Source organism: Bos taurus, chromosome 3, assembly GCF_002263795.3.
Source record: "Bos taurus isolate L1 Dominette 01449 registration number 42190680 breed Hereford chromosome 3, ARS-UCD2.0, whole genome shotgun sequence".
Lineage (NCBI taxonomy): Eukaryota > Metazoa > Chordata > Mammalia > Artiodactyla > Bovidae > Bos > Bos taurus.
Genome location: NC_037330.1, coordinates 101,399,573 through 101,424,727, shown reverse-complemented (window position 1 = coordinate 101,424,727; position 25,155 = coordinate 101,399,573). Strand labels below are relative to the sequence as shown.

At 52.2% G+C, this 25,155-nt stretch overlaps 1 protein-coding gene and 1 long non-coding RNA gene across 6 annotated transcripts in view; one reads left to right on the top strand and one right to left on the bottom strand.

Moving 5' to 3' along the window:
* Positions 1–25,155, top strand: part of RNF220 (ring finger protein 220) — a 279,014-nt gene that overhangs the window by 227,882 nt on the left and 25,977 nt on the right. For 4 of the 5 annotated variants that reach the window (XM_010803713.4, XM_005204860.5, XM_010803710.4 and 1 more), the window contains 2 exon segments: positions 13,941–14,073; positions 23,273–23,318. In XM_010803713.4, the coding sequence (XP_010802015.1) occupies positions 13,941–14,073; positions 23,273–23,318 (179 nt within the window). 5 annotated transcript variants of the gene reach the window in all.
* LOC112446025 (uncharacterized) lies at positions 16,151–20,523 on the bottom strand. The gene is made up of 2 exons (XR_003034078.2): positions 17,677–20,523; positions 16,151–16,466 (listed from the first exon to the last, which is right to left on the bottom strand). It is a non-coding gene; the product is annotated as an uncharacterized lncRNA (long non-coding RNA).

The following is a 25,155-nucleotide window of genomic DNA, read 5'->3' as shown; positions in this document are numbered from 1 at the left end:
ATCAAATTAATGAATGGATATAGCTGCAGTTCCATCATATTTGGCAAATGATGACCATCAAGGATTTATCTGACTGAGAACAGATTGAGAGTAGGGTGGTAGGGGTGAAAACCAGACTGCCATGAGTTCAGAAGTGTTTGGGAGAGAAAGGAGCGTCGGAGCATCTTAGGTGAAAAGGAAAGTGGAAAGAAAGGGCATTAGCTTCCATATGGAAGAGATGGGAGGATGCTGTTGATATTGTTGTAATGGGGGAGACAGGGTATATGTGCTGATGGAGGGAAGCATGAGAAGGGAAGGGGGAAGATGCACGAGAGAAGGGAGAACAGGACAGCTTCCCCAGGGAATGGGATTCTAAGTCCAGGAGAAGAGATTAAGCAAAAACAGGAGGGTGAATACCTCTTGCACTGAAACTGAAAGGAATTTTGGGTCTGGAAGGAGAGAATTCATGCCTAAGGACTTCAAATTTCTGAGTGAAATAGGCAGTAAGACCACCTAGTAAGACAGAGGGACAGAAGGTGGGGAGGGGGACTCAAAATAATAAAATATTATTGGATTGTCTCTGTGGAAAAGGAGAGACAGAGCTGACCAAGGGCATGGAAAAGGATTGCTTAGCAGTGCTGAGATTGGAAACTGTGAATTTTTATTGGCACATCTCTGCGTGGTTTTGTGATTCTCCCCAGCTGCGTTTAGCCGCCTGTGTGTCTGAGACAGAGAGGAGAATAGCTGGGTTGTGGAGAAGGCAGAGGCAACAAGGAGGTTGAGTATGTTGGCAAGAGGGTGTTGAAGTGACGCACCCTGGGGTCCAGGCTAGAAGCCATGAGTAAGTGGTCTGGGGAGATAGGAGGAGGAGAGAGAGAGAATAGGTCTGGGGAGATATGAGGAGGAGAGAGAGAGTGTGATGGGCGGGTCCAAGGCCATGAGAGGCCTGGGGGCGAGGGAGTTCTTTCACAGAACAATTTTGGTTGTTGGCAAGGTCCTCCAGGAGGATGTGGAATACTGGAAAAAACAACAGGAGCTGACAAGATCAGGGCAGGTGTCACCCGGGTAACAGGTGAGTGTCAAAGTCCTAGGCAGATGTGGAGAAGGCGGATAAGAACCATGAGGGGTGCGGGTGGTACCTGCCCTCAGGGTCCACTGGGTGGAGAAGCAGTGGTCTGAAAGCAGCTGTGGGCACTAAGCGAGACACTGACCCCACCTCCTGGCCTGAGGAGCCTGGAGGTGGAGAGGACACAGGGAAGTGATGTCACCAGGGAATGTAAGTGATGTTTCCAGGAAAGTGAAGAGAGGAAGTAAAGGAAGCATCTAGGGAGCAAGGATGCAGAGGAGTTTACTGCCAAGGTACTCAGTCCCAGAGGGCACGGTAGGAACATGGTCAAGAGCCCGCTCTGCCCCCTCCTTTCCCAGCATCTCTCCTAGGACCCTCTGCATCCCTCGCCCATCTCACTGACTTCACATCGCCCTCTGGCACCATCCACTCCACAGTCCATGTCCTGCCCATCTGTTCTCCCCATCCCATCCTCGCATCCCTCCCTCCTCTTCCCACACCTCCTCCCCAGTTCTCTCCTCCCCAAACCCTCCTCCTGCCCTGCCCCACCCCAGCCGGCCTGAGTGAGCAAGAACCCCTGCACCTTCATTTCTCAGGTCACTGCTTGGCTAATGGGCTATTAATTTGCTCAATCGTCCCCTGTGAGGCAAACTCAATTTCTGCCAGCCAGTCGTCCCTCCCTGTCGACAGTGTGATTGATTGGAGGAACAGCTGTCACCGCCCGGCTGCCCGCTCCCTGCCTCCTTCCGCGCAAGTCCGCGCCACCCCTCCTCCTCGGGCCGCCGCCCCGCGCCCACAGAGGCAGCGCACCCCTGCCACCTGCCCAAGGATCTGTCGCCAGCAATGAAAAATGACAGAAATATTTAAGGACAAATAAGGTTTCCCAACGCAATTGAAAATGATTACAGGCAGCTACAGATGGGGCCAATCTGATGCGCAGCAGCAAATCAAATCGAATTTCCTTATCGGCGTATTATTTTAGGCGTTATCTGGCACGTTGATGCAGTTATCAATTCAATTTCAGCCGCCGGTCCGCTGTTTACTGTCTCGCCTTTGCTGGGAAAAGGTAAACATGCTCAGCCCAGCAAATTAATTTCTGGCCGAAGACAGAGGCTGCAAAGGACTGCTCCGCAGGCCCGGCGGCCCCCACCATGGCCCTGGGCTGCAGTGGGCCAGGCTGACTGGGCTGGGGGGGCAGGCCAGAGCTTGCCCAGGGAGCAGAAGCCCTGCTGCTGCTTGCCCGCGCCTGGCCCCAACCCCAAGCAGGATTCAGGGCTCCTAGGAGGCTGAGGTGACCGCTGTTGGCTCTGCGGCTGCTGCCAGGGAGAGGTGAAGGTCTCCCATTAATTTCCAGCTAAAAATGACAAATTCATCTTGGACGACAATTAAATGAAGTCAGTAATTGATGCTAATTGATCTCCAGATGCAAGGGCTCCCCTCAGCCTTAGCAGCACGTGGCTGTCTTGCTCACTCTGCCCACCCCAGCCCTTCTCCTCTACTTCCCTTCCTCTCTTGGCCCTTGCACACCTCCACCCTGCCCCGACCAGGGCTCTGGGTGGTTGCACCCCTCAGGTCTGTAGGAGACAGCTGGCCAGGGCTGGGCTAGCAGGCAGTGCCTGAGGCCAAGCAGCTGGCCTGCTGCCCGTCCCACCCTGCAGGCACTTGTAATCAGTGCCCCAACTTCCCCCCGTGAGCTGAGAAAGCAGGTAACACTGGCCTCCTTGGCGGTTCAGGATTTACTGCCCACAGCTGCGGAGGTTCCCACTTCATTTTTATAAGCTCATAGTCAGAGCCAGCAGGGGGTAAAGCACACTTGGATTTACTTTGCTTTACGTAGTCCAGTCCTAACATTTTGGCTCCATGGCAAGGAAGATGCTGGAGGGAAGTGAAGTGTGTGGACATGCCAGGGAGTGTCCAGGTGGACTCAGTCTACACTTGCATATGTGCCTGTGCTCGCATGCCTTTATCTAGATGGGAACAAATACCCACACTTGTCTGAGCACCTGGGTGTGCCAGTGCTCACGTGCACATGTGTGTGTCCAGACATTTTAGAGGATATTTGTGCATGTCCATGTGTGGATGTTTTCCTGAACTGGGCCCTTTTCTGCAGTTTATAATAAAGCCTAATCCCAGGGAACTCTGGGAGGCCCACCTGCCCCACCCACCACAGGCCTGGCCCAGCACAGGGCGCTTTCTGGAAGTGATTAGCTAAGGGAGGAGGGGAAGTTAGCTAAGAGGAGAGAGGCTGCAGTTATGTCTGGGGCAGCCAAGTTCAGTGGTATGAAATAGCTGTGACCCTTGAAGCCCCGACAGCCTCTAAACAGGCTGGCTGGTGCACTTGGCTAGAGCAAAGGCTCATGGGGTCAAGGGTTTAGGGTCCATGCCCAAGACTCAGTGAGCTTGACTGTGCCTTGGCCCACAGTCCTTGGCTCCAGCTCCAGCCCAAGTGTGAGCCTCAACTACCTGCAGGCTGACCTCCACCTGGCTGTCTTGCAGGTGTTGGCTACTGGCCCCCCAAGAGCCATGCCCCTTCCATTGCTATAGACAGTAAATAGCATCCATCACAATAGGGGTCAGGGCATCAGCGAGGCTCCAGTTTTACAAGAACCTAGAGCTGGCAGGCGGAGAAGGCAAGGGCACCCCACTCCAGTACTCTTGCCTGGACAATCCCATGGACGGAGGAGCCTGGAAGGCTGCAGTCCATGGGGTTGCTGAGGGTCGGACACGACTGAGCAACTTCACTTTCACTTTTCACTTTCATGCATTGGAGAAGGAAATGGCAACCCACTCCAGTGTTCTTGCCTGGAGAATCCCAGGGACGGGGGAGCCTGGTGGGCTGTCGTCTATGAATCAGACGCACAGAATCAGACACGACTGAAGTGACTTAGCAGCAGCAGCAACAGCAGAGCTGGCAGGAGGCCATATGGAGTGGGCAATACCAATCTGGGTTTCTTCCAGCAGAGTAGAGGGAAGGGAAGATGGCAAGGGCATGTGGGCATGAACATGTCAACCCTGTGGATCCTGAGTTTATATGTCACCTGTAAGCAACCTGGTGCTGTGAGGGAGTCTTCCCTATGGCAGGAAGAGGAGCAAGTGAAGAAGATCATGTACAGTAGATAGATGATCAGACCAGGGGCAAGGTAGAGGCAAGGAACCAGATAAAACCTCCACAACATCTCCCAGCTAACATCCGCATCTTCTGGGGGTTTAGCAAGGTCAACAATCATTTATTCATTCATTCAAGGAATATGTATTTGTTTCTACTTACACTACTAATATCATCTTACTTTGGGTTACGCCCTCTGCAAGATACTGAAAGTCGAAAGTGTTAGTCACTCAGTCGTGTCCAACTCTTTGTAGCCCTCCAGGTTCCTCTGTCCATGGGATTCTCCAAGCAAGAATACTGAAGTGGGTTGCCATTCCCTTCTCCAGGGGATCTTCTGGGACTATAGCAATAAACAAGTTATTCCCTGCCCACAAGAAATTTACAGTCTAAAGAGAATGACAGACACATGATAGGCAACTGTAACACTGTGACCAGAGGTAGCACAGGAAACTGTGGGAACACAGAGGAGGCACCTAGTGCAGTCTGGAGGAGTCAGGAAAGGCTCCCTGGAAGAAAGAATTCAGAGTCTTAAAGGATGAGCAAGAGTTAGCCAGTCCATGCAAATGGTCCCTGCCATACCCTTTTTGGTTGCATGGCAAGCCCAAAGCAGAGACAAATAGGCCTCTTTGCTTCCAAGTGACTCTGGAACTGCTAAAAAATATCACCAGACTACCAGCCACTGCCCTGGGGTCTGGGCAGGAGGGTGCAGAGCTGTTTTCAGGGCCATCCCTGGGCACTGGCAGATAAGGATGGGCCATAGCTAAATATATGTCTCTCCTCTGCCCGCCCCACCCCCACCCCCTCGACCAGGGATGCCTATTAATCCTGACAAATGATGACTTACGAACATGTAATGCAAACTGATTCATCATACATTCAAATCCGCCGCCCCGCCCCAGCGGGAGGCCCCAGCCAGACAAGTGTATTACACGGATAATGTATTTGACGTATTAATAAAACCAGCCGCATTGCTCTGGCGCGGGGACTGGGGAATGCCAATATACGATGACAGATCACATATTGATGAAATCCAGATGTTTGGAATCATAGTCTTGGGGCCTTGTTCATATTGACTGAAGGTAAAAAATGCCGTCTGTCAGCAGGTTAACTCTTCCTGTCCCACACTCACAGAGGCACCAATCACGGTTTTCTGGAGAGAAGAGGAGGAGGAGGCAGATGAGTGAGAGGGGAGAGTGGCTTGGCTGGATGAGGTGGGGTAGATGGTTGTACTGTGGACTTGATAGGTGGAAGGGACACTTTGCATGCCTTGTGTTCTTAACCTCTCAGCAGCATGCGACCCTATGGACCATGCTCCCCACTCACCCTTCCCTTCTTGCCTTTGATGACATCACCTTGTTTTCATCCTCCTCTTGGCTGTTTTTAGTCTTCAGTGACTAAAACTTCCTCCACCTGTTGGAATTCCTCAGCCTCTTCTTACTGTGCCCTCTCGCCCTAGGTGATCTCACCTACTCTTAAAACTTGTTGAGTATTTACCATGTGCAAGACATTGTTCAAGGCACAGAGGATGCAGTGCTGGTGAATTTCAGTCCTTATCTACATGTCAGTATTTCCAGTTCTATCCTTCTAGCTCTAGCTCACATACAGTGCCTACTGAGCATTTTCACGGAGTATGTCTTAACCATTCCTCAAACTAAGTTCATCTAAAATAGAGCTCATCATTTTCTTCCTTATCAAGCCTACTGCCCTTCCTCCTGTTCTACAAGTCAGTGAATGGTCTACCACCTAGCAGCTGTTCAAGTCAGACAGCTTGGAGCCACCCTTGATGCCTCTCTGTCCTTGAACCCCCATGTCCAGTCCACCTGCTTCTGTTCATCTCATTGTCATCCATATCATCTCGCTAGAGCAGGTCACCATCATGTCTCACCTCAGTTAGTGAGATAACCCCCTAGATGATCTTCCTGCACTTGCTCTTATCCCCTTAGACCTTTCTCTGATTTGCAGTTAGAATGATCTTTTTAAGATGAAAGTCTGAGATGTCACTCCCCTACTTAAAACTCTTCAATGACTTCTCACTGTATGTTAAAAAAATAATAATAAGCCAAAATCCTTAATATAGTGGAAAGTGCTCTGGGATCTGGCCTCTCTATCATCAGCTCTCAGTCCTCTGCCCCTCGCTCTCTGCTCCAGCCACACTGAACCCTTTTCAGTTCTTCACTTAGGCTTCATCTCTGTACCTTCAAACATGCTGTTTTCTATGTACTATAGAACACTACTCCTCCACTATCATTGCTTGAACTGGTTCCCACTCATCCTTCAAGGCTTTGCTTAAAAATCACTTCTTTTACCTCCCAGGAAAGATAGTCTACTCCCATAGTTCCATGTTCTTCCCTTGTTCTAAGACCATGCTGGGGATATTTGTTGAATGTCTCTATCCACAATTAGTGACTAACCTCCCTGAGGGCAGAGAGTGTGTGTTCATTATTGCATGGCATCCATACTGTAGCAGACGCATCTTGGTACTCGTTGACATTTGTCAATGATTATTGAATCATTACCTAGGTGATAGGCTAGGTATGTAGGTAGCCAGGTATTGTGCAGTGGTTAAGAGCACTGGCTTTGGAGTCAGACAGATCTAGATTTAAATCTTTGCTCTGACCCTTCCAGCTCTGTCATTTCATTGTTCTGAGCTCCATTTTCCTCATCAATATGATACAAATAGATTATACCTACCTCACAAGACTGTTGTGAAGATTAAATGAAATAAAATATATGCAGCATTAACCTGTAGCCTAACATATAGTACTGCTGCTGCTAAGTCACTTCAGTCGTGTCCGACTCTGTGCGACCCCATAGACGGCAGCCCACCAGGCTCCCCCATCCCTGGGATTCTCCAGGCAAGAACACTGGAGTGGGTTGCCATTTCCTTCTCCAATGCGTGAAAGTGAAAAGTGAAAGGGAAGTCGCTCAGTCGTGTCCGACTCTTAGCGACCCCAAGGACTGCAGCCTACCAGGCTCCTCCATCCATGGGATTTTCCAGGCAAGAGTACTGGAGTGGGATGCCACTGCCTTCTCCGAACATATAGTAACCTTCCATAAACAGTTATTATTATTAGTGGCAGATAATGGATAAATGGATGAATGGTTATATTGACAAACAAACAAGTAAATAGAATGTGGGTATGGATGGCTATGAAGAAGTAGCTCCATGGAAGCTGAAAGGCCCAAGGTGCCTACTGAGTGGTATACAATCTTGATCATAGCAGGGAAGAAGGCTGAATACAGAGCAAGGCCAATCTGGTGTCAGGATGGGGTAGATACAGACACAAACAGCAAAACTGTGCCAGCTTCTTACTAGAGATAATGGTGACTCATCTCTTGCACACAGCCCTGATTTAACTAGAACCTCATGAAGGTGCTGAGTAAGTTATTATCCTTGTTTCAAGAAGAATCTCAAACTCAGAAGTGTTAAGTGATTTGCCCAAGGTCTCACAGCTAGTAAGAGGCAATCCTGCTCAAAGACTCTTGGTCTTTGGAAAGTGGAGTGGAAGCTCTTCTACTGGGACTGCAAGAGGGGAAGGGCAGGTCACACATGTGTGTATATACAAACACACGTGTATACACACACGTACTCTTTTTATTATTTATTTATTTGGCTGTGTCGTGTCTTAGTTGTGGTACACACCGATCCTTCGCAGCGTGTGGGTTCTGTAGTTGTGGCTGGCGGGCTTCATTGCACCAAGGTATGTGGGATCTTAGTTCCCCCACCAGGGATCGAACCCACGTGCCCTGCATTGGAAGGCACATTCCTAACCACTGGACTACCGGGGAAGCCCCACATAGGTACTCCTGAAAGTTTCAGCCTCTATTGCCATATATCATTAGAGTTAGCCTCCCCCTCATTTTAACCCTCCCCATTCTTAAATCAGACACCAGGCAGTCAAACTCTGCGTTTTGTGGTCTGTGGAGAAAAGATGAGGAGGTTGGGGTTTGCTCTTTAAACAAGCAGAGAGGGAAGAATGGAACCCACAGGCAACAGAACTGGGACAAAACCAAACGGGCCAAGCTGGAGAGGCAATTGCAGGGTAGGGAGTTGCAGGGCCGGAAGTGGGTTAGTGATCGAAGAAGGGTGGGCTTTCTCTTTGAATGAGACCTGCACCAGGCCTCACCATGGATGATGGGAAAGATGGCAGAGAAGTAGCAGCCCAGCCCCTGAGCTGCCTGCTCCCAGTGGCCCGCAGTTCCCAACAGAGGGGGGCAGCAGAGGGCTGATCTGGGACCCCAGGTACCTGAGGCCTTGATCCAAGGCTTGAGGCCTGGACTGGCAGCGGCCTGGCCCAGGCCAGGGAAAAACTATTCGTCTGGCGGGCTGCTCCTCAGCAGGCCTGTCCCTACTCACAACCGCAGGCAGTCACTTTCTGGTGGAGCCTGGCTGTTTTCTGGTGGGGAGGTACCCCAGAAATGGGAAGGGACCCTCTGGAGGTCCCATCCCTAGGGCGCCTCCAGGCAGGGCCTGTCTTAGCCCTGACTTTCTGCTTCCTGAGCCTGCGGTGCCTTGTGTGAGACTGTAGGTAGGCCCAGGCCCCTCTGCCGCCCTTTCTCCTCTTACTGGGGGGATACCTGTGGCAGGCGGAGAAGTGGAGGTGGCAGGCACGGCGGAGGCTGCGGCGGCGGAGGCGGCGGCGGCGGCGGCGGCGGTGGCGATGGGGTGTAGGGAGGTAGGTGCCGTAATGAATGTGGACGGGAGGCGGAATGAGCGATCCATCTTTGCATGGGAGGGGAGGGGGCCGCGCGCCTCCCCCTCGACACACTCACACACTCAATCAGGCGCTGTCAGACCTCCGGCCGCCTGGCATTTTGGTGAAGAATCTCTCAGCTAAAAATTGTTGTCAGTCCCATTTCCTCGTTATCAGTGCAAGGGCTGAGGCAGCGCCCGGGGATTAGCAGAAGCGGCGAGCGCCCGCACCGCCATCCACTGCCGATAACACCCGGCCTCCCGCCTCACCTCCCCCATTCATCATCTTTAGCACTGACAGCCCATCCCAGTCCCTGTCCCCAGCCCCTCATGCTGCCCACGTCTCCCCACGATGCTGCTCAGCCTGGCTCCTGACCTCCCTGGGGAGCTAGGCTTCCTGAAGAGGGAATGGGATTCAACCTAGCGCGTCTGACCTGGACCCACCTGTGGCAGAGAGCTTTGGTGGGCTCAGGGGTAGGGGGGCACCAGCTGGAGTGAAGAATGCTCAAGGAGAAGATGCTTTCTGACAGCCTGCCCCTGCTGGGCTGGTCTGCCTACCTGCGATGCTGGCAGCGGTGTTGGAGAAGGCATTCCTGCATCAGACGGGCAGTTGGACTAAGGATTTCTGGAGGCCTCTCCAGTCTGAGACGGACTTCCCAGATTCTGGGAATTGTGGAAGGAGAGCCCGAGGATGCCTCGGAAGAGTAGGGGGTTGAAGAGTGCCTTCCCACCCCCAAAGGCCCACAGCCTCCTCCTCTGGGCCATCCCCAGCGGTTTTATGGCCCGTTTTATGGCCACTGTAATGGCCCAGGTCAAAAGCTTCAGGGAGCTGTATTCTGGGAATTATGCAAACGAGGAGCAGGCCCAGGGCCAGAGTATGGATTTTGTCATTAAACCTGGGCAGGCCATGTCGTTAGTGCAGTAAAACCCACGTCATGACCACAGGTCTCAATATAAAATTATAGGGAACACAGTGGGGGAGGGAAAGCAGGGGGCCCATGGCCATGCTGGCACCTTCCATGCTGGCACCCCCTGAGAACACAGGGATGTGATGCAGGCTGGAGGCTGCAGGGTGCCTACGCTGATCCCTGTGACTGCTCTTCCTGAAGTTGGGAGCCAGGAAGAGGACCCATTGTCCCAACAGGGAAACTGAGGCCAAGCTCGGAAAAGTAGAAGATCCCTGTGGCAGGAAAGCAGATGAACTGAGCACAGGTATATGGGAATGCTGATGCCTGCTTCCAGGTGCAGAGGGAGGAACTGGGGCTCTGGCAGCCCTAAGAACCATACCTGGTACCCCAGGCAGAGGGGGCTGAAACCCTGATATCTCTACCTCAGCTCTGATCTCATGCCCTAGATCCTAACCTTTCTCTATTCTTGTCTCTCACCATTTCCCCCTTCTGTCCCAGCCCCTACCTCAATGCTTGATTTCAACAGCCTTGTCAATTGTCCCTTAGTCACCCTCCATGCCTGCCAGCAAGCGTTACCACCCTCCTCTGGCCCCTTCCTGCTCCCGCCCATCACCACCACCACAAGCACCCATTCCTGCCTCCCTCAGCCCTGACTAAGGCTGCACAGACTGCAGTCACTGACTTTCTTTTCCAGTTTTCTCGCTGGTTTGTGATCTTCTTGAGGCCAAGACTGTGTTTTCTTTATCTCTGAGCCCATTTCTCCTAGAATAATACATGACATAGAATAATTGTTTGATAAATATTTGATGAATGAATAAATAAATGAAGCAATGAGATCATGAGCCAAGTACAGGGGTCCCTGCCCAGTTCTGAGCCTCAGTTTCCCCATCTGTAAAATAAAGATAATGGCTTGCAGAATTTCTAGGGTCTCACTCACCTCTGAGATTCTCTGGCTGAATAGAATGAGTCTAGAATCCTCACCTCCCCACTTCTAGACCAGGGCCACATCTGCCTCTTTTACTCAGAGCTGCCTTTTAGCTGTCCCCTGAATATCTGGGGCACAGCTACCAGGGCATATGATCAGCAGACCCCTTCCCCCCTAGAGACCTAGCCACACTGACTAGAGCCACCCCTACCCGACCCTGCCACACACAAAGCAGACATCCCAGTTCTGCAGACATCCCAGTTCTGCAAAGGTCATCTGGCTTCTGGGACAAGCAGCTCTTCATTTCTACCTCTCCTCCTTCCCTTCGTCTTCTCCACTATTTTGTTTCATCACTGAGAATCTAATCTATGCCAAGTCTTTTTTCAATTGTCTATAGATTAAAAGGTGACTAAGAATGGTCCTGGAGAAGGCAATGGCACCCCACTCCAGTACTCTTGCCTGGAAAATCCCATGGACAGAGGAGCCTGGTGGGCTGTAGTCCATGGGGTCGAGAAGAGTGGGACACGACTGAGCAACTTCACTTTCACTTTTCACTTTCATGCATTGGAGAAGGATATGGAAACCCACTCCAGTGTTCTTGCCTGGAGAATCCCAGGGATGGGGGAGCCTGGTGGGCTGCCGTCTATGGGGTCGCACAGAGTCGGACATGACTGAGGCGACTTAGCAGCAGCAAGAATGGTCCTGCCCACAAGAAGCTCACAACTCATTCATTCATTCATCCCTTTGCTCCCATTCTCTGCCTGGAATTCTTCTTAGGCACATGTTAAATTTTGTTTCTTTGGTGAAGCCTTCTCTTTTTCCACTCCTCCAAACACATATCTGGGATGAATCACTCCCTCCTCTGAACTCTCAGTTGATCTAGTCTGGGCATCCAGGAGAGCTATAATCTTGTGTCAAAGGGAGATAGGTTCTTGTGTTCAGCCTGAATAGGGAACTCCCTCAGACATAGGGTTGCTAGACCTAGCAAATAAAAATATAAGACATTCAGGTAAATTTGAATTCTAGAAAAACAATGAATAACTTTTAACATAAGTATATCCTGTGCCAATAGTTGAGACATACCAAAGTGAAAGTCGCTAGGTCGTGTCCAACTCTTTGTGACCCCATGGACTATAAAGTCCTGAATTCTCCAGGCCAGAATACTGGACTGGGTAGCCTTTCCCTTCTCCAGGGGATCTTCCTAACCCAGGGATCAAACCCAGGCCTCCTGCATTGCAGGTGGATTCTTTACCAGCTAAACCACAAGGGAAGCCCAAGAATACTGGAGTGGGTAGCTTATCCCTTTTCCAGCATCCCAACCCAGGAATCAAACTGGGGTCTCCTGCATTGCAGGTGGATTCTTTACCAACAAGCTATCAGGGAAGCTACAAGATGCCCAGTTGAATTTCTCATAAACAATATTATTTTTAGTCTAAGTTTCCCCCTTTTGCCATGGAAAACTTACACTAAAAATAATATTGTTTATGTGAAATTCAGCTGGGCATTTTGTATTTAATCTGGCAACCCTACCCAGTCAACCATCTTAGTCATCACTGGCGTGGACTTTATCTCTCTAAAAGCTGATTTTGACCCTCTCCAAGCATCAGAAGAAAGAAGAAGCAGGGAGAAAGATCTGACCTTAAGCTAAAGAAGCCTTCCTTCCTACAATCAGAGTTTACATGGATAGTCAGGGATGTTTCTGGATGAATAGAGCTCCTCAACCCCATGCCTATAAGCAAAGGCTAGGGGAGCACTGGCTGGGCAGAGTGGCAAGGGTGGGAGTTTAGGAATCCCGAGAAGTGCACTAGGCAAACTTCAGGCCCCTTCCTACACAGTGAGCTCTGGTTACCATCAGGGACAGAGTTTAGGCTCCCAGGGGCCCCCCAAGTCAGCATAGCCAGTGCTAGACCCATGTGTGCTTGTGTATTGGGGGCACACAATTTGAAGGGCATTTTGGAAGGGAAGAGCTCAGAATCTGTTAGACTCATAGCAGCCAGTGAGGTTATCCGAGTGAGGAATGAGACCTGAACTGGGAGAATGTAGATTCCAGGAATACTGAAGCAGAACGGACAGGACTTGGTGGTTAAATGAATGTGGGAGGGGGAGTAAAGCAAGGAAGGGGCCGAGGGCAAAGTGAAGGTTGCTGGCTTGAGTGACCAAGTGAACGCAGGTGTCTTTCACTGAGAAGAGCACTGGGTCTTTGCTGTCGCACATGGACTTTCTCTTGCGGCGAGCAGGGGCTACTCTAGTTGTGCACAGGCTTCGCATCGTGGTGGCTTCTCTTGTTGCTCACCTGGGCTCTAGGGCACATGGGCTCAGTAGTTGTGGTGCACAGGCTTGGTTGCTCGCCAGCATATGGGATCTTTCCAGACCAGGGATCAAACCTGTGTCCCCTGCCTTGGCAGGTGGATTCTTAACCACTGGACCATCAATGAAGTCCAAGTACTCAATTCTAGATGGTTGAGTTTGAGATTCTTGTAGGACATTCAGGCATTGATGTCCATTAAGTGTTTGGCTATCGGGGTCTGGAGAACATGGGAGGGATCTGGGGCAGAGAAACGGATGTCGGCAGGGCACAGGTGGGAGTCAGAGCCAATAAGAATACACAATATGGTCCCACAGGCAGAGAGAGAAGAGGAGAGGCCATGGAAAGGAGCATGGGGAAAAGAGAGGGGCTGGGAGAGAATGCTACCCTGGCAGTCACCCTGGTCCTTTTCAGTCTTTCCCACTTGACTGTGAGTACCTCAGGGCAGGGACTAGATCTGGTTATATTCTGTGTCCCCACTGCTGTGCACTAGGCCTGGCTCAGCACAGACATCAGACAATGTTTGTTGAATGACTGCAGGAACGATCCCTTTTCTCCCTCTTTTCTTCCTTCTCCTGCTTTGGAAAGTGTGAAAGCAGCAAGGAAAGGAGTGACAGAGGAGGCCCTGGATATTCCGGGTGACGCTGTGATTAAACCAAGACCTGCTTCACTAACGTGTGAAATGAAGTGATCAAGGTTTGATTGCACAGAGCATTGATTGCGTCCTGATAGATTTCCGAGAAGGGCAGCTGGCTGAGGAGGTGCTGTGCACGGCCACAGCCTCTGGAGCTGCAAAGCGGAATAATGTTCATGGGCTCTGAGACCCTCAGGCTCACCCTTCCTCCAGGCCAAGAAGCCCTAGGAGGCAGCAGAGGTTTGGGGTGGAGGATTGGGACGTGGCGTTTCTCTCCACGTATAGCCCAGCTTATGTGTCTGTCTCTTCTTCTTCCCTCACCAGGTAAGAAAAAGGCAGCAGCACTGTTTGACAGCCAGGCCCCTATTTGCCCCATCTGTCAGGTCCTGCTGAGGCCCAGCGAGCTACAGGAGCATATGGAGCAAGAACTAGAGCAGCTGGCCCAGCTGCCCGCCAGGTAAGCCACCTGCCAGAGGCCTCCACTCAGGGTTCTGGCCACCAGGTCCCAGCCTCTCACAGGCGGCAAGACCCTGCTGCCATTCTCCACCTGGCTTTCAATCCTCAGCTCCTCCGGCTGAATGGTGCTGCCTTTCTCTTCTTACTCTGTTTCCAGAGATATGAGGAGAGTGAGCTTTAAGTCTCAAAAAGGCACAAGAAAGGGGAGGAGCCTCAGAGCAGGGTGATGGAAGCAGGGACTGGGACTGGCAGCTTCCCGAGAAGTGCAGCCTGGGGTTGCCATCCACCTCCCCTATGAATCTCAAGGTGTGAAAGGTGACAACCTTGAGAACGTGCTCAGGCGTGTCTCCCTTGCTCCACCCCATCATCTTTGTCCCTGCCTGAAGGACTGGGTGGAGCCTCCTCCCAGAAGAGCCAAGGTTGTCAAAAGGAGCAGAGAAACAAATTACCCCAAAGCTTAGGGGTTTAAAGCAACCATTTCATGATGCTCATGGACTCTGTGGGGGTCAGGAATTCAGACAGAACACAGAGGGGGTGGCTTGTGTCTGTTTCACCCTGTCTGGGGCCCCAGCTGGGAAGGCTTGTTGGCTGGGAGCTGGGATCACCTGGCTCCTTCATTCACATGTCTGGTGGTTGATGTTGGCTGTCAGCAGGGACCTCAGCTGGGGCTGTAACCAAAGCACCTACACATGGCTGCTCCTTGTGGCCTGTGAGCAGGATAGCTCACAGTGTGGCAGCTGAAAGCATGAAAGCAAAATGTTCCAGCCAATGAGATCGAAGCTGGATTCCCTTTTATTAACCTAACCTCAGAAATCACTTAACCTCACTTCTGCTATACTCTCTTGGCAGTATTAACCTACCCAGATTTTAGGGACGGGAACATGTACCCCACCTTTTGATGGAGAAGAGGCAAGCTCCTCTTACAGAAGAGCATGTGGGCTCTAGCCACTCTGGGAAATAGTCAGCCACTGGGAATAGCCTGCCCCACGATTCCCAGTCCAAAAACCTGGATCAGTTCCAGTCAGCAGACTTGACTGATCCTCCTTCCTCTACCTTCTCACCTAATCCCCCATGCAGGGTGCAGGGGCCCAGAGGTGAACCAGAAATCGTCCCATGTAAGTTGGTGTAGCCACTATGGAGAACAGTATGGAAATTCCTCAGAAAACTAAAAATAGGATTACCATATGATCCAGCAATGCCACTCTTGGGCATATACCCAGACAAAACTATAATTCAAAAAGGTACATGCACCCCTAGGTTCACGGCACCGCTATTCACAATAGGCAAACCATGGAAGCAACCTAAACGTCCAGCGAGAGATGAATAGATAAAGAAGAGGCGGTGCATATATACAATGGAATGCTGCTGAGTCATAAAAAGGAACAAAATAATGCCATTTGCAGCAATACAGAGGCTCCCAGAGATTATCATACTAAGTGAAGTTAGAAAGAGAAAGACAAATACCATATGATGTCCCTTATATGTGGAATCTAAAATATGGAACAAATGAACTTATCCACAAAACAGACACAGACTCACAGACAGAGAGAGCAGGTGTGTGGTTGCCAAGGGGGAGGGAGGGAAAGGGACGGACCTGGGATTTGGGGTTGGCAGATGCAAACGATTACATTTAGAATGGCTGAACAACAAGGTCCTACTGTGTAGCACAGGGAACTATATTCAATCTCCTGGAGTAAATCACAATGGAAAAGAATATTAAAAAAGAATGTGTGTGTGTGTGTATATAACTGAGTCACTGTGCTGTGCATCAGACTATATTGTGTACAGTGTGTATGGGCACAACATTGCAAATCAACTATACTTCAATTTAAAAAAAAGAAAGAAAGAAATGGTCCCACCCTCAGGAGCTCATAATAGGAGTAAGGAGAGCCAGGCATTAGCAACCTGGAGGGACGGAGACCGCTCTGTGGGATAGACAGGAGCTGTGGGAGAAACAAGACGGTACTGAACCCAGCACAGAGCAGAGAAGGCCTCCTGAGGGAGCTGAGGCCTGGGCTGAATTGAAGGCCAAAACACTACTTATCTATTGCTGTGTTACAAATTCTCCCCAAACGTCATGGCTTAAAAACAGCAAAACTTAATATTTCACAGTTTTTGGGGGTCATCAATTCAGACACAGCTTAGTTGGGTAGTTGTGAGGGGTTGTGGCTTTTGGCTCAGGCTCTCGGGAGACTGCAGCCAGGATGTCAGCCAAGGCTGCAGTCGTCTGAAGGTTCCACTGGAGCTGCAGGACCCCTTCCCAGGATATTCGCTCACACAGCTGTTGGCAGGAGGCCTCAGTTCCTCGACGTGCAGGTCTCTCCATAGGGTTGCTACAGTTTCCCTGAGACATGGCGGTTGACTTCCCACAGAGGAAGTGATCCAAGAGAGAGGCTAGAGAGGAAGCCACAATGCCTTTTATGATCTAGTCTGGGAAGTCATACACTATGGCTTCTAATATATTTTATTCTACTCACTAGAAGCAGGTCAGCAAGTCCAGCCCACACTCCACAGAGGAGAATTAAACACTGTAAGTTCTACCTCTTGAAGGGAAGTAAGGTGAAAGCTGCTCAGTCGTGTCCGACTCTTTGAGACCCCACAGACTATACAGTCCATGGGATTCTCCAGGCCAGAACACTGGAGTGGGTAGCATTCCCTTCTCCAGGGGATCTTCCCAACCCAGGGATAGAACCCAGATCTCCCTCGTTGCTAGCAGATTCTTTACCAGCTGAGCTACCAGGGAAGCCTTGAAGGGGAGAGTACCAAAGAATTTGTGGGAATACTGAAAACTACCACAGAAGACTGTACTAATGATGATAATAATAGTCTTGTTGAATGCTGTGTGCCAAGAACTTTATACTAATTTATTCAGTCTTCACAACAACCACTGGTGTGTGTGTGCGCGTGTGTGCGCGCGCACTAAATTCCTTCAGTCCTGTCTGACTTTTTGTGACCCCATGGACTGTAGCCCACCAGGCTCTTCTGTCCATGGAATTTTCCCAGGCAGGAATACTGGAGCAGATTGCCATTTCCTACTCCAGGGGATCTTCCCAACCTACCACTGCGGGGTGGGGGGGGGGGGGGCGGCGGTAATAATTATTAACTCCATTTTACAGACGAGGAAACTGAGATACAGAGGGGTTAAGTGACTTCTCTAAGGTTGCACAGCCCGTAAAGTGGTAAAGAAAAGGGGTCAAAACCAAGCAATCTGACTCGAGAGCCCACACTTTTAACCACTCCCCTTCCCCTCAACAACACACACACCCAGGACTAGCCTAGAACAGAGAGGGGAAGCAACATCCTTCTGCAGTTGAGTTCCACACCTTGGCTATGCAGGAGTGCTTCTGGGTGGAGGACTTCCCAACAGAAATTGAGAACAGAGGCAGAGATGAAGGGACACCCGCCCCGCCCCGCGCAAGGGTCTGGAGAGTGGGGGCCCGAGCTCTTTCTGCCTCCTCACTGGGGGCCACACCACAGCCTAGCCCCTGTGGCCCCATCCACGCACTGCCCAGGGCATCCACTTGTGCCCACATAAGTGTTCCACCCGCTCCCGTGACCCTCCGGCAATCCCTCCTGCCCCACAGCCTCTCAGAGGGTCCCCTACTTTCACATCTTTGGCTCCGGTCCATTTCTCCGCTCCCCGCCCCCCAGCCTTCACGGGTGCCCCAGCCCTCACCGTTAGCTCACGCGTCCCCCACTTCTGTGCCCCTCGTGCCCAGGCCCAGGCCAGCACCCCCTAACTCCTGGTACGTTTCCCCCCTCCTCAACCCGGTGTCTGACAGCCGGACAGCGGGATCTGCACAGCAAGTGAAATTCCCGTCGGATCGATAAAGCCGAAGCGCTGGCGGCGACGGGTCGATGGTTTTATCTGTCTCGGCCCCGCCGCGCCCGGCGCGCTGACAGTCCGACCGGCCGGCAAAGGCGTTCAAGGGCAGCCGCGCCCGCCGCCCCCTCCCCTCGCCTATACGCCCCCCCTCCCTGCGGCCGCTGCGCCCACCGGACTGCAGGCTGGACCTCCCCGCCGCCGCCCTCGTGATTTATCTGGATTTTTAATTGGAAAAAATTTGCGAATTAATTGATTTCAGGAACTTGCCAATTAACATTGTAATTGGGTGCGTGATAAATTCCCAAGGAGCGTGTCAGCTCCCTCCGGGCTGAGGGCCGTGGCGCCCGGGTGGGCGGGGAGGGCCCCCAGCCTTGGCTGCCCTTGCCCCGCCCCTGCCCGCTCTCCGGGAGACCGGAGGGGAGGAGAGGAGGTTGGGAGGGCTCGGAGACCCCCTCCCTCCTCTTCCCCACCTCAGTTCCGACCTGACAGGGGCCTTTGACCAGGTTATTTCACAGACAGGGAAACCGAGTCCTGCAGGAGGGCAGAGCCTGTGCGTGCATCGCTCAGAGTGTTCTGGGCAGAACCCAGGTGAGGGCGTCCCCAGCCACTGTGGCCTCCCCAGCTCTCTAGTCCGCCCCTCTGTCCTCTTCTTGGCTTCTGTCCTTTCTTTCCTCTCCTCTCCTCTCCAGCTGTCCCTTCCCCCTCTCACCCTCCCTTTGCCCCCACCCCCACCCCCTTCCCTCAGCCTGGCCAGCTCCTGAGTCTGTGGATGCTGCTGCCAGGGTGCTCTTCCTTCCATCGCCCTCCCACAGGGTCAGTCCCAGAGGCGTTCCTCTGGGTGGGCCTGGTTTGCGCTCTCTGCCCCCTTCTGTCCAACAGCACAGAGCATGCCCCCCACATAGCACGCTGCTATTTTTAGACACACCTAAGGGCTCACACTGGTTGGGCTTCCCTGGTGGCTCAGCTGGTAAAGAGTCCGCCTGCAGTGCTGGAGACATGGGTTCGATCCCTGGGTTGGGAAGATCCCCTGGAGAAGGGAACAGCTACCCAGTCCAGTATTCTGGCCTGGAGAATTCCATGGTCTGTATAGTTCATGGGGTCACAAAGAGTCAGACATGACTGAATGTCCCAAACTAGGGCTGGCTGGTTTTCACAGACACCAACACAAATGTATGTAGACAACATACAGTCACACACCCTCCCTCGTTCCAACACAGATACATGTGCTCACACCTACCCCCTCAAAGAACCACTTCCCATGGATGCTCACCCCCACAGGCACACAGGCAGACAGACCCAGGAAGAAGAGTCAGAACTTCTGCTGGCAAAGCACTCACACTTCTCAAAACACTTGTACATTCGAGATCAGAGGCAATGCCCCCACACACTCCCTCACCTCATCCTCTCTTTACCCCTTTCAGTCCTGCACAGGCATTCCAGCTGACCCCAGGATTCAGCTAGCTGGACCAAGAACAGCAAAGTTAGATTGGGGACAGATAGTGGAGAGCCTTCAGTGCCGGAGGGTCACCTTCGAGTTGGGGAATTAGAATATCTGTGAGCTGGAGAAGCTTAATCAGAGAGCTGAGCTGTAGGAGAATCGCTCTGGAGGTGGCATGGAGCAGAATTTGGGGGTAGAAGCAAGGAAGCAAGTGAGGAAGTTAGGCAGGGTCCAGGGGACAGATGATGAGGCTCACCTAGGACAATGGCAGTGGCAGTGGGAACAGAGAAGAAAGAATGGTGAGAGACTGGTGGGGGACTAAGCAAGAGAACTTAGCTGATTACTTGTGGGGCACTTACTGACTTCGCTTTCTGACTTGACTCACAGGAACGGTGTCAATAGTAGAGAAGCAGGTATCTGAGGGAAGGAGGAGACTGTAGACAGAGCTCTGGGTGCCCTGAGCTTTCTCTGGGATGGTGATAGTGTGGACGTGGACAGACAGACAGACTGGCAGGACGGTGTCAATAGTAGAGAAGCAGGTATCTGAGGGAAGGAGGAGACAGTAGACAGAGCTCTGGGTGCCCTGAGCTTTCTCTGGGATGGTGATAGTGTGGACGTGGACAGTCAGACAGACTGGCAGGAACATAGATGGGAGCTGGAGATTGTTGGGCAGGTTGGACAGTGGTCCCCAAACTTCTCTGTGGCCCTCAGACAGGAGTTTCTACCCAGAAATAGGAAAGAACCTTGGACTCTTTCAGAGATCCACAGAACTGAAACTGAGGCTTGGCTTAGAGGGCCCTGAGCTCAGAGACCTTTTTCTGGAGGCTTCCTCAGCCACTCTGAGATCTGGTTTAGTCAGTGTTTTAAAGGGCCTGGAAGGAGCCAGAGGAAGGCTGGGTGACTCTAGAGGAGAGGCGGGGTGTGGAGATGGCAGTGCCCCCACCCCCACTTAAGCCTTATTTAAGGCCGGCCTCGGTGTTTGGTTGGGTAATGAACTAGATAAACAATTCCCCAAATAGATTAAAACGAAGTGTAACTTACAAAGGCGGCTGGTGATGATGGTTTATTCCCGGGCAGCACACCATTTCTTTATTTCCAAGGATAATTCAGTGTAAATCACCTTAATTAAAAGTGTCAGCCCAGCCCATGAATATTGTACTTAGGAACGCGTTTCCTGGGTCCCAGTTATAATTTAAAACCCATGGATCACTAGGCAGCGAGTGACTGAGAAGGGAGGAAATCGTTGGGGGCGGGCTGTGGAAACTGGGAGGGACGAAGGCAGAGCCGAGTGGATGGGCTGGGCGGGAGCCTGGCTGCCAGCGGCTCGGGGCTCAGAGTTCTCCTCTCCAAGGTGGGCCCCTCGCCAGACTCCTCTCTCTGGGGGAAGCAAGCACACTTGGAGGTAATCAGGTTGTTGGAGGAAAGGTAGGGAGGGCGGGGGGAGGGGGGTGCTTGCTCTGGGAGAGGGAAGGAGTCTGACCAGTCCAACTGGAGGGAAGGTGAAGAGGATTGCAGGAAAAGATCCAGAGGACTGGCCAAGGGAGAGGCTGGACATCCTGGCCCTGAATGTCTTCATGTCTGTTCACCGGCAGAGTAAACGAAAGCTCAGAGTCAGCAGGGCCCTCCCCAAAGTGGAGAGAGTAAAAGAACTCAGAGCTCAGCCCTCCATCCTGAGTGTCTTTAGGAGGCAGTGGGGCCAACAGAAAAGCAGCACTCTGGACTCTCAGATAGGAACGCAAATCCCAGACCCTGCCTGGGCTGTGTGAGCAGTGAGGTGTCACCCAGCCCACCAGTCAACTCCAAAGTTTTTGTGAAGATCAAAGAGATGACACGCTTGAAGCTCCTAGCCCATGCCTGTCACATGTGGTGGGTGCACAACAATTGTTCAGTCTTGCCTCTTCCATTTCACCCTGATTCTGCTCAGAAAACACTCAGACCTCAGTCCAGGGGCCTGGTGGGAACAGTGTCATATAGTAGATGCCTCATTTCTCTCGCTGTAGGTCCAGGAATGGGGCTGGTAGCAGGGCGACAACAGCATTTGTTAGCGGAATGAAGGAAAGATAAAAGTAACAGACTCACATCTAGTTGTTCCTCAATGGCAGCTCAGTTTCCTCTCTGTATCCCTTGTGCCCGGATCAGGAGCAGGAACATGGGGACCACTTATGAACAAAATGCCACTGAACGGAACCCAGTTTGGTGGTCTCTTCCTGTCTGTGATGCCCCCACTGTGTGATCAGACAGGCAGACAGCTGGTTTTTGTTGGTTTTTTTTTAATATTTTGGCCACATCATGTGCCATGCAGGATCTTAGTTCCCTGACCGGAAATCAAACCCACAGCCCCCCCTACCCCCACCACGAGCTATTTTTACACTCAGATCTTAGTCTCAGCCTGCTGCCAAGCTACCGGCCCCTTCACTATGACGTACGTGTCTGCTTCTGTGGGTGTGTCCACGTACGGCTGCATTTGTGGCTGCCTGAGTGTTGGGCGTGTGGCAGCACACGTGGGTGTCTGTACCTGTGCATGCTTGTGTGAAGGTGGGCATGTGAGCAGCTCTTCATCCGGGCCTGGGTGACAGTTGTGAATGTCTTTAAGGACACGGCCCTGGGAACATGACTCTGCCTGCGCCTCTGTGTGCATGCCTGAACCTCGGTGTGACCACACGTTGACAGAATTATAGAGACAATGGACATGTGCATATCTGCCTTTACACCAGGGTTTCTCAACCTCAGCACTATTAACATTTGGGCTGGGTAGTTTTTTGTTGTGAGGGGCTATCCAGTACCCTCTAGGATGGTTAATCCCCTGTACCCACTACATGCCAGGAGAAAACTGCCCGCTCCCAGCTATGATGATCAAAAATGTCTCCAAGTGTTGCCAGTTGTCCTCTGGGCGACAAATGGCCCTGGATGGAGAACCTCTACTTTATCCAGCTCTGCCTATGCCTTTGCTCACATATTAGGTGTGTCATGCCTGTCCCCGTGGGTGTTCCGTGTCCACACGGCCTGCGTGCGCCCGGGTGTCTGCCCTGGCTGTGTCTTCTGTGCTGTATGGATCTCTCGGGTGTGCTCTACCTGTACTGCTTGTATGTGCATGGGAACCCTATGGGAATGCGCTGTTTCTGCCTCCTGCTGTGTTCCAGCCGGCGCCTGTGTGTGCGTGTGTTTGTGTGCATGTGCTAGCACGTGCGTGAATGTGTGAGCACAGATGTGGTGAGCATAGAGGGGGCAGCAGGGCGGGAGGGACAGGAACAGGGATATTAATGTTTCTGAAGTGGATCTGATTTGATACGTCTTGTTCCATTGTCAGCATCTGTTTAGCGGGGATTTGTAATACTTTGTGGCTCTGGATCACTCATGCTTAGCGCTGGGATGTGGCCTTGCATACCAATTTTGTTATTAAACACAGTCCTCGCCTCCCCCACAGCCCATCCATCACCTCCCCCACCCCGGCCCCCGCCTGCTCCGAGCCACCCACCATATTTCAGGGCCCAGCTCCCACCCGCCCGCCGCGCCCGATGCCGGAGGGCCTGGGGCTGACAAATTGAATCAGGAGGAGATCATTCCTGGCCTAACGCAGTTTGCAGCATGTTGGAGGGAGAAGTGACAAGAGCCATGGCAGTTCCATCACCCCCCTCCCATAGGAGCTGAGTGCAGGCTGGGGACAGGGGATGGAGGGGAGGGGCAGGACAGGCACAATCCTCAGGGCTGACAGCATGGGTCAGGTGAAGCCCCTTCCCTCAGATCCACAAGACAGCCTGCCACGCCTCGTGTCTGTCCCCCCCGCCCGGGAGCCAACTCTGGCCCCTAACCCCCGATGGAGGCTGAGCCGAGCCGGGCAACGCTGGCTGTCTTCTCCCCCTGGGGTCTTCTTGCTGTTCTCTTGCATGCCCTGGGCAGCAAGTGGAATGGTCACCCTGTCCTCTTCTTTCTTGGCAGCAAGAACTCCCTTCTGAAGGATGCCATGGCTCCAGGCACCCCCAAGGTAGGTGGACAATTGTGTGTTTTTTCCTACCCATCCTAACATAGGCCCACCCAGAACTGGTTCCTGAAAAAAAGGAGCTCCTCTTGGATCCCCAGCTGTCGTCAGGGTTTGATCGTCAGCCTGGGGTCTCGGGCTGCCCTGTGCACTCGAGCACATGCATGCAGTCTGAGTGGGAGCTGGAGTATGCTCATCTGACTCCCTCCTCTTCCAGTCAAGATGGGGTCAAAGCCAAGAATGAACCGGGGGAGTGGGAGACCCAGACACTGTAAGTCTGGAGAGACTCAGAAGGAGGAAGGTGAGCTGCACCAGGTAAAGAAAAATATAGACATGCAGGTCAAGACAGCTGGTACGGGGCCTTACAAAGCCAGCCCATGGGATGAGTGCATGAGCTTTGTCCTGAGGGCAGCAGGGAACCAGAGAGGATGTGGGGCTCATTTGAGACCATCTGACTCTCTGAACAGACACTATGAAAGGGAAGCTTGAAAGCATCAGATGGAGAAAGGAAGAGTGAAGGACAGTGGCTCAAAAGAGGGGTCAGAGGCCTCAGCAGGATGGCATGACTCGAACCGAGAACTCTCATAGGTGGCCACAGAGGGAGACGGTATTGTGTCCTCAAGGGGGATGATGTTTTGAAGGAGTGGGGACCTGGGGAGGAAGACTAAACCCTTACCGAGTGTCCTCTTTCCCCCACCCCTCAGTCAGGTGGCATCCTATCTTAATAAATTCTCACAATGACTTGTAAAGGCAGGAATCCTCAGCCCTTTCTATAGGGAGTGAGGAATGAGTGGATGAAACTTACTTTCTGGCTATGCCACAGGGCTTGTAGGATCTTAGTTCCCCAACCAGGGGATGAACCTGCACCCTTGGCAGTCAAAGTGCAGAGTCCAAACCACTGGTCCACCAGGGAATGCCTCAGAATGGATGAAATCAGTCAGTGAGTGTGTGTGGAGCAATTAGAGCAGAAGCCAAGAACAGAGTCTGGGACTCCTGTGGGGGCGGGGTCAAGAGAAGGCCCCAGAGCCACAGAAGGAGCAGAAGAGGAACAGTGATGAGTAAGGAGGGGCACAGGAGAGCATGGTGTCCTGGGGCCCTAAGGGAAAAAAAATCTCAAACTGTCTGGGGTAGTCACATGTCAAACAGGAGGGCTGGAGAAGGAGGCTGTCGTATTTAGAGGTCTTATAGGCACAGGTGACCTCTGAGAGGGCACTTTTGGGAAAAGGAGCCAGAGTGAAAATATTACTTCCAGGGGGTTGGCCCGTCTCCCCTGCAGGCCTGTCTAAAGGAGTGGACTCCACCTCCATGCACTCAACACAGCAAGGTAGACAGAGGAGGGGCAGGGGGCCTAGCCCAGGTCTGGACAGATGCAGGCCCTGGCCAAGAAACCAAAGCCCTCCCAGCCCTAAAGGTAAAAGATGTGGGGGGAGAAGTCACACTGGCTAAGCCTAGCCCAGCCTGCAGTCTTCAATGGAAACAGGTCACCAGGTCAGGCACAACCACTGACCTGACACCTAAGCGCGGCTGGCAGGGCTAGGGACTTGACCCCAGTGAGGCCTCTGTTCAAAGCACACACACACAGACCACATTCATACTTGGTTCCCCGCATGCACAGATGCACACCCACTCACCTACCCCTAGCCCATCAGAATACTTACACAGGAAATCTTAAACATGTGCAGATTCCTGCAACCACCACCGTCTGGATTATTGATAATCAGATTCGGAGGCAATGGCCACCACTTACTCACTTCTAGATGTAAGTTCATGCCCCCAAAGCTGAGGATTTTAGGGTCTGTCTTGCGCCTTGACCCAGGCTTTAGGGAAGCAGGTCATGGATGGA